We start from the raw sequence: 15,048 nt of genomic DNA on the forward strand, positions 1-15,048 counted from the left end.
TTGTACAACGGCACCATGATTTGCAGTTTACATTTCATATTATGATCCAAATCACAGGGCGTTCGATCTCAACTGTTTGTACCACACGTAAAGAAATCGAGAAAAAACTACAGACATTGCGTACGAACGACAGAATAGCCAATCAAGAGAAATCACTGAAGGAGAAGTGGCATCAGAAACCGTCTTTGGAACGTCAAGAAAAGAAACGTCGTCAACAGGACATTCAACAAGAGCGTAAAGTTAAGCTCAGGGAATTAGCTGAGAAGCAGGCACAAAAAAGAAAAACCGAAAGCGATGATAATAAGGTGACTAAAAAACCAAAAGTCAAAGTAACACAAAAGAATCGAGGAGCTTTCTTAGCTGAAGGGTTGACTTATGAAGCAGCCAAAAATGAAGTTCTTTCGAAGAAAATACCCAAACTCAAACCAGATGACAAAAGAAGAAGTTCAACTCCTGCCACAAATAATGACTTCAATCGGGCGTTATCAGCCATCGATGAGCAAACGTCTGTCCGACGTAGAAGTAGCGCAGGTAGTATAAAAGAAGACAATATCGGTAAAGAAGATGCGTTGAAAACCACAACGAGATTATCGTGCGAAACACGCGATAGAAAGCAACCCCGAAAAAGTATCGAAGGTGACAAAAAATCGATGCAAATCGATAAGTCTGAGATAGTAAGGCGAAAAACTAGCGATCTTAAATCAATCTTAATGTCACCCCCTCCAAGACCACATGGGAAAGTGAAAAAGTCGGTGCGATTCAAAGAGGAGCATGAAACTCGCTTCTATATTATTGACCCAGACAATAAGCTTGAACGTAAAGTCGACTGCAAGGATATCCCAATAGACATGAATTTTTATATGAAATTAGAAAATATGAAAAGACGAACGCGAGATGTGAAAGCAGCAGTCGACTACTCGGAGGACATGCTGTCTGACATACTTGGCTGGGATTCAAACTGGTTGGAAACGAAGAGGCCCGAAGTGAATGGACCGGACCACATATTGATGCCAATGATGCAGCAATACCCGAGTTTCGAAATCTTTTCCAGGTAAGATGGCTAAATGTTGAGTTGGTGGCTGTTCTTCTAATTGGCACATTTTTTCCAGAATCGTTTTAGCGCTTTTCAAAATTGAACTATGGCATTCAATTGAACAGGATTATACAAGACGTGCCAAGAACAACTTCGTGGTTTTCCAGGTTACGCAAAGTGTTACAGAACGCCGTGGTAAACATTCTCGTTATGTTCTTAACTGTGAAGGTAAGATTAAATCGTTTGCGTTATAAATGAGTTGCGAGTCTTAAGGGGATACAAATTGATCGAAATTCAGATTTGTTTCTATGTGGGCTCGTGGGATTTTTCTAAAGGCACTGAAGCTATAGATGAAATCTGTATTGAATGATTTTGGTGTAAAATGTAACTTTTATGAACAATTGCATGACATGGCTCAACAAGTCTCGGCAACCGGAGGGGCAAGCCCTAAAATTTGTTTTTGTGGTCGTCGAATGCGCCAAATTGTCTAGTTTATGTGATTGTAATGATAAGAGTGGAAGTAGGAGATCAGGTCGATCATCCTAAGTGGCCGATAACGACCTAGAGGGCAGAGCTATCCCAGAAATCTAAACAAATTGGCTAAATTGACCGTGAAGGTCTGCCCACAAAGATTGAAGCTCCATCAAAGTGCTCGGTCGACACGTCCTTGCACGCCTCTGTGCTAGCCAGGCTCGGGAATGTGGGGGGTCCTTTGAGCGCTTTGATCCCTCACGCTTCATTACTCGAAACAACGTGTCTATTCCGATACGTGGGTCCGCACCGGATTCTAAATTCGACATTACTACGGATTTCGCGACGGCCTATCGAAGGACAAACAGAACGCGAACTAAAAAAATTAAAAATTAGTAAATTAGTAATTAAAAGAAAAAACAAGTCGGGAAACCGGAAGCTGGACGCTTCAGGTACGAAAGGTTTTGTGTATTTCTTAGTACGTAGCACGTGATATGTCAACATATGTGAGAGTATCCACTTTCGGGTGATATTGACATTCATAGTCTTCAATTTTTAAAGAAGCAACAAATTTGTGGTATTATAACTTTGTTAGTAATAGTGCGATTTCCACCAAATTTGGTAAGATCATTCTCTATATTATAGCCTATATCACTGCAAAATTTTATGGTACTAGGATGAACTTAAGGGGGGTTTCTAACCAATTAAAAAAAATTGTAGTAATATACTATTATTAACTTTATTTAAACAGATAACGGCATGGAAGATATTTCGGAGCCCAGGCACCATATAGTGGTAGCCTCCTGATTTTTTGCAGATTTTTCGGTGTGGTAGTTTCTGATAATGGCCCCCTTAAAGAAGTGATCACTTTCAACCCCCCACGCTCCCCACGCTTCCAATGAATGTCAAAACTAAGATCGGCTTTGGAAAGTACTAATCAAGACCTTTAATTTGATACCCCACATGACTATATTTGATGAAAAAAAATTTTACACCCCCCTTTTGCATGTATGGGGACCCCACTTAAATTCGACGTAAAAGAATGTAATTCACTGTATGCGTGAGCGTTCACAGTTCCCACCTTTCTACCAAATTTGGTGTCAATCGCTGTAACCATCTCCGAGAAAAATGCGTGTGACGGACAGACAGACAGACAGACAGTAAACCGATTTTAATAAGGTTTTGTGTTTACACAAAACCTTAAAAACGGCTCGACCGCGCGCGTGGAGCCGTAAGTCTCCGGACCCGAGTGCCGCGATCAAGGAGGGGAAGATCCACGACGGTTCACTGTCTCAATTATCGTCTCTTCCGCCTCAGATCTGGTATGAGGCACGGCCTCTGAGGTTCCCACCCTACCTCGACATCCTCAGGCCGGTTATTCACTTTGAGGATGTCCCTTATAAAACTCATTGAAAGGTTCTCGATCCTTTTGAGTCCGGCTCCGAATCCGCTCCCAAAGATCAATGTCCGGCAAACGATCTCGGGATTGATCTCGGAGAGCCTCCCGCAGATTCGTCCATTGCGCGTCAGGGTTGCCTTGCTGATACTCCCAATACCAGTCTGCCGCCTCTCCAGAGAACAAAGTGTAGGCGAACTCCAAGAGAATAGAAAAGTTCCCCTGCAGAGTCGAATGAGTCAAAGATTCAACTCTAAAAAGGAACTTCTCTATTGGCAGCGATCCCTCAGAGCCGTCATATTTTAAACCCCACGAGTTCACGATGTGAGTTATTTTGTCCGGGGACATCATGCTGCGTAGCCGTCCCGATGAATTGGATGGCAGAGTTAACGGGGGTAATGGCGATGAAAGAGAAACAGGTACCAGGGGGCGATCCACTCTCGGAGGATTTTTAAGCGTGGAAGAACGCTGTTCCTCGTCCAGCACCTCCTTTACAAACATACTTAACCGCGACATTAGTCGGGCTTCTAGATATGACACCGACGGCGATTCCGGTGTCACATCATATGGTCCTCTAACTTGAGTTGCCGTGCTAGAAGTTCCCTGTTGGGTGTTGTCTGTTGCTGGATAAGCGGAGTCTTCGCAGGTTGCCGAAATCCAACGCTGCTTTGTTCGTGCCCCTCGATTATGGGTCGACGCCCAGGCCCCTGCCTCTCGTTCATCTCCATTCGGCATTGGGTCACCTTCGTTCTCGGAGATTTTTGAACGAGAAGAAAAAAAAATAAATAATAACCCAAAAAAAAAGCAAATTTATCAGCTAGATAATATGATCAATTCCAGCAAAAATAAGGAAGATACTAAGAAAGGAAAAGAAAAACGAGAGCAAAGGAGAAAAAGAAAAATAATAGCTCAAACAAAACCAAAAATGCAGCAAAACCAAAAGTGCAGTAAAAATGTACTCTGAGGACTCCCCCCTCCCTAAATTTTCACTCCATACTCAACTCCCGCAGAACTCACGGATGACCAAAAAGCCATCCCAACCTCATAATTTTTTTTATCTGTGTGCAGAAAACGTCCAAACACAGTGTTTTTCCAAGAAGAGACAACAATCGAGTTGCTCCCCGTCGCAGAATATTAAATCAAAAGAACAAACCAAAAAGGGATCGCGAGAATTCAATCTTCCTCGTCGGGAGTCAGAGAACAAAGTGAAGATGAATCATTGAGGACGGAACGGCACAGCATATAGCCGACTACCTCCGTATTCCATCAAGAAAGAATATATAATTTTCTTCAGATTCTTAAACGAAGAAATAGCCGTTTCACATAAAGGTAAGGAAGGACACTCCTCAGAAGCTCGGACGGCAATACCTTTCAGCTTATAGCCGCAAAGGCCCGTAGATCCAGAGGCTTCTGGGAGGCAATCACCTACGAGACGTTAAATCTCAAGACAAACACAACAAACGACTAGCTCTTATGGTATTCTACCAACGATAGGACAGGAAACTCTACGTTACAAGGTGGGAAAGGAAATTGAGGCTTAGGAACACTTGCTTCCGGGGAAAAAGGCGTGAAACCTAAAACTAAATCTGAAGGCAAGTGTACGTGGAGCCTAGCCGGGAACAATATTGAGAATCTATTGATTCTCTATCCGACACCATCAAACGAAGTTGTGAGCCGGAATAGGCTATCTTCCACTTGATTCAGGAAACCTGCAAATAAGAAATTATGCCTGAATCCAGGAAATGTCGGGCCCCACGTTGCGCGCCATTTGTAATGATAAGAGTGGAAATAGCAGATCAGGTCGATCATCCTGAGTGGCCGATAACGACCTAGAGGGCAGAGCTATCCCAAATATCTAAACAAATTGGCTAAATTGACCGTGAAGGTCCGCCCACAAAGATTGAAGCTCCATCAAAGCACTCAAAGGACCCACCTACCCCCCACATTCCCGAGCCTGGCTAGCACAGAAGCGTGCGAGAACGTGTCGACCGAGTACTTTGATGGAGCTTCAATCTTTGTGGGCGGACCTTCACGGTCAATTTAGCCAATTTGTTTAGATTTTTGGGATAGCTCTGCCCTCTAGGTCGTTATCGGCCACTCAGGATGATCGACCTGATCTCCTATTTCCACTCTTATCATTACATGATGTTACTCTTTTCTGGTAGATTCCGGTAGATTGGACGAGATGCACTCGTTTTGGTTGCAGATAGAGCTGTAAATCATGTTTTAGTGGAGCCAGGAAAAAATCTTGAATTGATTGTAAAATTATCACAGAAACATAATGTTATTATTTGTTGACGCTGTTGCTGAACGAAGAGAGACGTAATGAACGTAGATGCTGGGAATGGTCATGATGGCCATCTGCTTTGCCTTTGGTCAATTGCGAAAGTGAAACTACGCCAAAAACAGAAAATGTGGTGAAAGTTGATCGTACGAGCTCGGCAGCACCTCAGTACAGCTCTAATTAACTGTCACGTCGACTCGCGCTTGTATACCTCTGGGCTTGCTAGACTCAGTAATACGAGAGAGTCCTTTGGGGCATTTCTGTCTCCTTTACATCATGTACAAAGCTGCATCTTCAATATTGAAAAGCACTGTTCAAACGGCAAGAATAAGGATAGGAGACTACAACTTTGAGACCGCTGATATCTAGGGTCGAAAATTACAGCCGATAACAGCTACGATGATGAAATCGGCACACGGTTGTTGGCTGCCAACAGAGCCTGTTTCAGCTTACAAAAACTGTTCCGTTCGAAATGTCTCATCAAAGGGTCACAGCTCTTACTGTTCAAGACAATGATCTTGCCAATCCTTGCGAACTCTTGGCCGCGTTTGAGAGAAATATCCGCCGAAGAATTTTTGGCCCCATACATGAGAATGGACGATTCCGTAGCCTACATAACCACGAAATCTATGAGCGATACCGTGACCGTCAGGTTGTGAATAAAATTCGGCTCAATAGGTTGCAGTTGGCGGGTCACCTAATCCGTATGGATGAGGATGGTCCAGCCCGAAAAGTCTATAAAGGCAATATCTATCTTAGAAAAAAAAACACGTGGTAGAGCCTGCCTGAGATGGAACGATGGCGTAGGCCAGGACACCAGACAGCTTTTAGGGATATGGAGAATTGGTGGAGCTCGGCCCAAAACCGTGGATGATGATAAAGGGCGAACGGTGGTCGACAGAATTTGTATTTGGCACGTTGTTTGTCGCGCCGATGGTAAACCATGTCAGTTTTTGGACGTCTTTTCATTCAAGTTGCGTTGATACATGAATCAATTTTATAGCGCAAATCATTATTGTCTGAGGGTACTGCTGGTGCAACAGGAAGCTCCATCTTCCAGCGATGCGTCTTTTGAGCGGAATGTGGACCACGCTTATCTTCTACTTCTACGGTCAGCGAACGGAGACTCAGCAGGTAATGCCGACTGGAGCCCGGGGTCAGGAGTGCCAGGACACAAAGAAGCTGATTCGGCTCGTCTGCTAACGACTCGGTCCCAAATGGATTGGTTCCCACTTGAATAAGTGGAGCGTCTGAGTCTAGAGTGAGGTTCTTCATCAATGAGCTCAGGGATCGTCAGGATCAAAATTTAGTTATGGTTTTTGTTGTCTTTTAAGTTTTTTATTTTGTGATTTTTCATAATTGACTTAGTTTTACAGGGAAAGTAAGTCAATCTCGGTAGAGCCCTTTTTTTATCGGGACAGGGTTTGTTGAAACCGTGGTGCTCAGAATTCACTATCCACGACCACATCTTAACCCTTGTGAACTATTCAGCCGTCAGCACGGAATTTGTCACTTGGCTTGGGGTGGGCTTTTTTGTTTGGGAGGGGAGGGTAGGTGATTGCGTTTATGCCGAGAGTTTTGGACTCCCACAGTGGTATGCTGTCAGACTACTAACTTAGCACTTCCTTTTCGTTAGAGAGCTAGCCTTAATCATTTGTCACATTCATTCGGGCTAGCCCTGAGTTCTCTCGTTTTGGGGAACCTTCAAATCAGGGAATTCCTTTCATCAACGGGAGGGGTGAAGAGGAAGGGATCGATCCAGATTTATATTCTCTGCAACGAGAAGAACTTAATGTGCAACACGGCCCCACCTGTCAGCGCTCCACAGCATCTCTCCTACAATGTTGTCTGAAAAGAGGTCCTCTGTGTTTAAATAAAGTTGTTGACAAATCCCATCCCAACTTCGAGAAATAAAAGACGGTGTGATGGGCGTCGTCCACAACCCTATTGCAAGACACAAAACCAGGAGAGGAGATTGCATTTTTAATCAGGATAACTATTTCGGTTTCACTCAGTGCATTCCATTCACTTACCGGCATCAATATGCCACGTCTGCTTTACGTCTGTTCGACAGTGCGTCCAGTATCAAGCATGGCAACATCACCTACATAAACGACCAGGCGCGACTCTTCTGGAATGTCGAGTCTAAGAAGACTATCGCAGGAAGCATTTCAGAGATGCTGGCTCTGGGATGGATCTTTGCCCTATTCCCGAGGTTATCTCCATCCTTCTTCGATCCTCTAGCGGCTCATTGACTAGGGAGCGGTTCCTCAGATACTCCATTAATATTTGTAAGGGATGGCTCGGTGCGAGGAAAATATTGTCTAGTGTGTGTAGAATGTCTTTCCATCTTATGGAATTAAAGGCATTTCTGACGTTAAGCGTTACGAGGGGTACCGCTCGCCGAGCTCAGCGGCTCCGATGAACCGCTTGCACGACTTGCGTGTCAGCATTCACTGTGGATCTCCTTGTTCTAAGGCAGAACTGGATGGAGATAAGCCTCCGCCAGCACGTACCGCTTCAACGGGTCTATTTCTGATGAGCTTTTCGAGAATTTTCCGGCAAAGTCAAACATACGATGGTAATTTAGGGCTGCCTTCCTCTTCGCTGAGCAACACAAGCCTCACCACTTTCCAACGAGATGGGAAAATTCCCTCTTTTAGGCAAGCGTTAATGCGCCGAATAGTAGGTCTGGTACCTTTCAGGGGATACCATCGGGCTCTGGCGCCTTCTTGTTTTGCATAGAGATTACTGCCTCTTTCAATTCTGTTATTGTGATAAGTGGGCAATTATCGGCGTCCTTCGCGTTCATGTCATCGTACGTACTATAAGGGATACGCAGGGAATTATGCCATGCTATTAACATAGTATGCTGGTCCCAAGCCCAGGTAAAGGAGGAGGGTTTGAGGCAACGTACTCTGTACTATCCTCAGTAAAACAAAAATAAAATGCTGAGATCAGGGAAAGAGATAAATAGAGTATAGTTGGATTTATTCTACTATGCAAAATCCTACCTGATCTCTCTTGGTGACAGGCCCCGCGACAGGTCGACCAAGAAAATGCATAGAATGTCGCTACAAACATGATGATCGGATTAAGTCAGAGGCCTCGGAGAAATGCTAGGGCGTCCATCTCAGTCGACGCGGCAGGACGGGCCCCGGTCCTGTCGAGAAATGGGCAAGGGTTCTTGACGCATGGACGGCGTCAGGACGTAAGCAAGTTAGTCCGCACACAACGAACAAAACAAATACGTGTCTGCACGCTAAATGTTGGTACCCTAACTGGAAAGACCGAGGAACTCGCAAGAGCCCTTCGGAAAAGGTGCATTGACATCTGCGCTCTGCAAGAAACCCGATGGTCTGGTGCCAAAAGCTGCGACATTGAACGCGAACGCGGTAAAAATGGCTACAAACTTCTCTATTTTGGTAACCCACACACTCAATATGGTGTTGGCATTGCCATCTCAGAGGGTTTCCGTGATGCCATTAAAGAAGTCGAACGATTTGATGATCGGCTGATGAAGCTCACCATTATATCAGCTGATCGCACTATTCACTTCTTCACCGCGTATGCACCACAGACAGGTCGACCTGATGCCGAGAAAGATGCCTTCTGGCAACTTCTCGATGAAAAGACTTGTCACGTGCCTGCTGATGATTACATAATCATTGCCGGCGACCTTAATGGTCATGTGGGTGAAAAGGCAGACGGTAACAGGTGCCATGGGGGAAAGGGGTTCGGAGCGCGCAATGAAGGTGGCGAACGTATAATCGATTTTGCGGACACCCATGACCTTGTACTTATGAATACATGGTTCATCAAACGATTGTCTCATCTTCCCACATTTTATAGTGGGAACAATAAAACGCAAATCGACTATATTCTCATAAGACGCCAACATTTTACCACTGTCACTGATTGCAAAGTCGTTCCCTATGAGACCATCGCACCTCAACATCGGCCGTTGATTGCTGTCCTGCGAATTAAGCCACCGATAAAACGGCGTGAGGAACGCACTGGCCCGCCGCGCATTAAATGGTCGCGATTTGGTGAGAAGAACGAAGAAACGGTCTCACTCATACGATTGCCAACCATTACGAATGTGGAAGAATCATGGAACCAAATGAAAGACACGATTCACAAAGCGGCCTCTGCAACCCTCGGGGTCACCAAGCCGGGTAAGCGGTACATCAACCGAGATACTTGGCTTTGGAATGATGATGTTAAAATGAAGGTCCGTGAAAAGAAACGCCTCTACCACAAATTTCTCGACGATAAAACGCCTGCTAATTGGCAAATTTATAAGAATGCCAACCGGGAAGCAAAGAAAGCGGTCGCTGCCACCCGAGCGAACCATTTCAAAAATCTTTACGATAAACTGGACACTCGGGATGGCGAGAGAGATCTGTACCGACTTGCTAAAAGCCGTGATGAACGCACACAGGATATCGAACACTTCTGTTGTGTTAATGACAAGAACGGTACTTTGCTTACTGATCGTCGAGCCGCGACGGATAGATGGCGAGAATACTTCGAGCAGATTTCAACTGAAGAATTTGCTCATCCTCCACTTCCACAATCATTGCCGACATTTGGAGCAGTTCCACCAGTCAGCGCAACTGAAGTCGAGGAGGCAATAAAACAAATGAAATCGGGGAAAGCAACAGGACCTGACGACATCGCATCTGAGCTCTGGAAAGCGAAGAGCTGGGACCCAACACTGTGGCTCAGTAAATTCTTTAACAGGGTTATTCAGGAAGGAAGAACACCATCTGACTGGCAAGAAAGTACCACTGTTCCAATATGGAAAAAGAAAGGTAATCCAGCAGAATGTTCAAATTACCGTCCGATCGGGTTACTTTTCCATACCATGAAGATTTTTGAATGCATTCTTGACAACCGTATTCGCAAAATCGTTGAAATAACCGTGAATCAAGCCGGATTTGTCAAGAACTGCGGAACTACTGACGCAATACACACTGCGCGGTTACTCATGGAGAAACACCGTGAGAAGCATCGCCCTCTTTACATTGCCTTTCTGGATCTTGAGAAAGCGTTTGACCGTGTGCCACACGAACTCATCTGGTATGCTTTACGACAACACTTCATGCCAGAAGAACTCGAGCGCTGGGTTCAATTGCTCTACCACGATCCGAAAAGTAAAGTTCGAAGTATGGCGGGTGTATCGAAACCGCTTCGTGTCTCTGTTGGAGTTCATCAAGGAAGTGCCCTCTCACCACTCCTCTTTGTCCTTGTTATGGACACCGTCACACGGGATATCCAACGTCCAGCGCCCTACACACTGCTTTATGCAGATGATGTTTTCCTAGCATCTGATAGCAAAAATGATCTCGAGCAACTTGTTCAAAAATGGAATGATCGCCTCATGCAACACGGTCTCAGATTGAATTTAAACAAAACTGAATTTTTGACGACCGATCCCCATGAAACGGGCACAATCACTGTCAGCGGCAGTGATCTGCCCAGAACTGAGCGATTTAAATACCTCGGGTCAACGCTATCAGCCAATGGAGAACTGCGTTATGAAATTGCTTCACGCATTAACGCAACCTGGATGAAGTGGCGTTCCACAACTGGTGTCCTTTGTGATCGACGTATCAACGAACGTCTCAAATCTAAAATTTACCGCAATGTCGTCCGTCCAGTCGCTCTCTATGGTTCTGAGTGTTGGCCGACCATAAAAGACAATGAACGGCGTCTTGCGGTAATGGAGACGAAGATGCTACGTTGGACTAGTGGCGTCACACGTTTAGATCACATTCGAAATGAGGATATCCGCGATCGTTATGGGGTTGCACCGATCGTGGAAAAGTTGCGAGAGAGGCGTCTTCGATGGTATGGTCACGCAATTCGTGCAAACGAGAATTCACTTGCAAAGATTGGTCTGAACATCGAAGTCGATGGTAAACGACCAAAAGGCAGACCTAAGCAACGGTGGCTTGATATGCTGGACGGGGATTTGAAAACCTCGAGATTGCACCCAGATCAGGCATTCGATAGAGCCAAATGGCGAAGCCGATCACGACGAGCCGACCCCGCTTGTGAACGGGACAAAGGCTGAAGAAAAAGAAGAATGCGGTCATCTGCCCGGCTTCAAGTGAACAGTGTTCCCGCAGATCCCCGATTTTTCGGGCAACCAGTTTGTAACCGAGTCCTCATTGACGTCGTCGATCGGGTCCTGCCCGCAGCGAGTTTAACTCCTGTTTATTGCGCTGTGGGATTTGTCTTTTGCCTAATCTGTACTCTATCCTTTGCAATGATTAAAGGGGGATTGGGATGATCAAACGACCATCAAGAGTGATCGAAGACGACCTAGAGAGAAGAGCTAACTCAAAAACCTTTGAACAGTTGACGAAATTGACCATGAAGGTTTGTCCGTAAATATTGAAGCTCCATCGAAGCTTGTATGCCTTCCGTTTTTGGGGTAGCTCTTCCCTCTAGGTCATCTTCGGCCATTCCTGATGGTCACTCCTGATGGGGCGGCAACCCTATCGGCCAAACCAAAACTAATCACTTTGGTTTGCCGGCCGTGATTCAGTAGGCGAATGCTCCAAAGGCCTAATCAGGGCGATCAGACCCGAGTCTGCACGGGGACTCATCTGAAGTGGCAAATTGGTCACGAAACCTTACCAGGGGTATACTGGTACTATGGGAACCAGGAAAGCCCCTGGACTCACATACTTCGGGTGAACTCCTGTTGTATGTGAGGACAGCTCGGTTATTTGCGGTTGCCCCCCCTAGTTGTGGTTATGCTCAAGCGAGAAGAGACCTTCGGGCCTCGACGTGGTGTTGCGTATCAACACGGGTGCCGTACTCCATAGTTCGGTAGAGATTTAGGTAATTCTTGCATCCACCAGTATGAATGCTAAGCCATGCACTTGGTATAGACTGGTACCGTTGTTGCTTGTCTCAGCGGGGCTCTGATTGTGGTCACAAAATCAATCCGTGTCTTAAGAGGACCATAGGATTTAAGTCTCACGACAGGTGCCTACGTAAAACACCATGGGCTTCACCGTCTGAGGGTACATGACTTCCTCAATTCTGAGCAAGTACCTATCATTGGCAGTGATCGTGCCGGTTTCATTGAGATCTGTCATCAGAAATTCTGTTTTCTTTAGATTTAGCTGTAGATTCAATATATCTACTCTATTAAGACTAAACTCTTTTGCATTTATAGCTTCATCAAAACTAATTCGAGACAAGATGGACTTCATATCGTTGATGTTGTGTTTGGTAAAATGGAATAATACATCAAAGCCATTCGAATGCTTTGGCATTATTACTTCAATGAGGTGCCTGGGTAATTTTAGTAAAATTATCAATATAAGTTTGGTATGAAAATAGTGTTTTTCCAGCGGTAAATTCATCTCAAGAAATTATGAGCTTGCAAATTGAACTTAATGCTAATCCAAAGTACAAATCGTTCATTGAAAAAAATGGTAATATTCTCATCAAACCAGTTACCAATGTGCGTGTCGAGGTAGGCATCTACAATGCAGTCAACAATCTCCAAATCTCGCCTCTCGGTAAATGCATACTGGATCCTTTTGAATTGACTAAGGGTGTTAATGCACCGCAGAAGCTGCCTCGATACAAGGGCTACAATGAGCTAAATCCCAATCAAATGTCGATTCTCCTGGAGTCATATCAGAAATGTATTGATCGTGACAAGTCGAATAATTTGTCTCTGATAGAGGGGCCCCCCGGAACGGGCAAGTCACGACTTATAACTAACCTCGCATTGCAAATATTGTATGGTGACGAAGTAAGAAAATCGGGGGAAAGAAAACAGATTCTAATATGTGCACAAAGCAATGCTGCAGTTGACATTATAGCTCAAAAGCTTCTGGAGATACGCTGCAAAATGGAACGTGACAAATTCAACTTGGTGCGTTTTGGTGTTTTTGAACGAATAGATCCGAATGTACGCTCCATATCACTGCAGTCTCTAGTTCAATCACAGTTGCGTGATCGACAGACTGAAGAAAATCGGAATATATTGAAGCATGAGGTATGTTGAAATTATTTGTTTTATCTGAATATGACATTATTTCTTGGCATTGACTGCAGCGGAAGCTTCTTGAAAGCCAAATTGAGAAGCTTGGTCTTTCTGCTGGACCGGACAACGTGTCACGCGATGAGCTCCAGAAGAAAAAGGAACGTCTCAATATGATTAATCAAATGCTGGGGGCAACGGTTTCGTTGGCAGGACTAGAGCAGCATTATCCAAGATTTCTAGAGAGAGCTAATATCGTTTGTACAACACTCTCCAGTTGTATAAAGTTGATAAATTATACAAAGAAATTCGATGTGTGCATAATAGACGAAGCAACGCAGTGCGCCGAACCTTACACGTTGATTCCTCTGCAATTTGGTATTTCGTCATTAGTTCTAGTTGGAGATACTCAACAGTTACCTGCTACTGTGCTGTCTTCGGTGAGCTTTTGAATATTTTGTGAAGAATTTTGAGATCAACTTATTTATGCATACCCGATACGCAGGTTTCAGAAGAGAAAGGATTTGGCACATCGCTTTTCACGAGAATTCAAAAGTGCTTAGAAGGAAATAAGAACTTCCCGATTTCAACTCTAAAGACGCAGTATCGCATGCATCCGGAAATTTGTCTATGGTCCAATTCCTATTTTTACAAAAATGTATTGATCAATGATGAGTCGACGAATACAACCAACTTTGTCCTTAAACCCTATGCAGTACTGAGTTTAGAGTATAAACAGGACGCAGATTCGGAAAATGGGAAATTTACCAATGTCCTCGAGGCTAAATTTGTGGTTGCCTTGGTTTCTCAACTAGCTCAGATGATGCGACCGGAACATTTTACCTACGGAATCATAACACCATATGCTCATCAACGAGAATATCTCCAGCGGAAAATCAAGTGAGTTGAACCTTTTAATAGGTCCAGATATGGGAGTATGGCAATCGCTATTGATTTCTTTATTTCAGTGAAGCTGGCATTAAACGTATTACTGTCAACACAATCGACTCCTATCAGGGTAAGGAAAAGGATGTGATCATAATGTCATGTGTGAGAACGAAAGGAGTAGGTTTTTTGGGTAACTGCCAACGGTTGAATGTAGCATTGACAAGAGCGAGGAAGTGCCTTTTTGTGTGTGGGAATTTCAACAGTTTGATGGTGAGTTTGGTTTTAAGCCCCTTTTTGTAACCTGAACCAATTCGGGAACTATTTCATTTCTTTTACAGAGAGAACCCGTGTGGAAATCTCTACTAGAAAATGCAAAGCGACGAAATTTGTTCTTCCATTTTCGGGACAAAGACATTAATGACTTTGAGAATAAAGTTATGTGCCACTTGAAACCAAACCAGCCATGAGATACAAAATATCGTTTTTCTTTTACTTAGTGGTAATTTCAGTTATATAGTGTGTATATAAAAGTTTTGTTATGTATGTTTACGGCAATATGATTCGATGTTGCTCCTTGTTATAAAGGATATTACCTATTTTGATACTCCCTAAGAGTAAGATAAATATTTTAATAATTTGGTTCACTCAATAAAAATGAACAAATATTTTTTTTTGTAAAAACAATTTGTTCTTGTCTACTTTCTTACAGGTGAGAATTGGGCGAAAATATATTGCTGTTGCGAAATACATTGCATTAGAGGATTCACAGTTGCACCGCGACGAAGGGAAAGTGTCGGGTTTTTGGGAATTGTTGCTGGACTGTCGGAATATATATTGGCAGAAATTTACCTCGAAGACGTGCTATGCTTCAAGTAGGGATCTTTATTTTTATCTACATGTACGCAGCATTCCGTAGACGGAAACTCGTAATAGCCGAACGGTGTTGTGATGGCAGTTTC

At 44.1% G+C, this 15,048-nt stretch overlaps 1 protein-coding gene across 1 annotated transcript in view; it reads left to right on the plus strand.

The window, feature by feature from the left end:
* LOC119649229 overlaps positions 1 to 14,764 on the plus strand; it is a 29,801-nt gene extending 15,037 nt beyond the window's left edge. The window contains exons 4-11 of the mRNA XM_038051288.1: positions 58 to 1,051; positions 1,110 to 1,261; positions 12,383 to 12,505; positions 12,561 to 13,216; positions 13,276 to 13,641; positions 13,707 to 14,101; positions 14,170 to 14,359; positions 14,428 to 14,764. Coding sequence (XP_037907216.1) covers positions 58 to 1,051; positions 1,110 to 1,261; positions 12,383 to 12,505; positions 12,561 to 13,216; positions 13,276 to 13,641; positions 13,707 to 14,101; positions 14,170 to 14,359; positions 14,428 to 14,556 — 3,005 coding nt within the window. The 3' untranslated portion in view covers positions 14,557 to 14,764. The remainder of the gene's footprint in view (positions 1 to 57; positions 1,052 to 1,109; positions 1,262 to 12,382; positions 12,506 to 12,560; positions 13,217 to 13,275; positions 13,642 to 13,706; positions 14,102 to 14,169; positions 14,360 to 14,427) is intronic.
* The last annotated feature ends 284 nt before the right edge of the window (positions 14,765 to 15,048 follow it).

This window comes from Hermetia illucens, chromosome 2 (assembly GCF_905115235.1).
Source record: "Hermetia illucens chromosome 2, iHerIll2.2.curated.20191125, whole genome shotgun sequence".
NCBI classification, from domain to species: domain Eukaryota; kingdom Metazoa; phylum Arthropoda; class Insecta; order Diptera; family Stratiomyidae; genus Hermetia; species Hermetia illucens.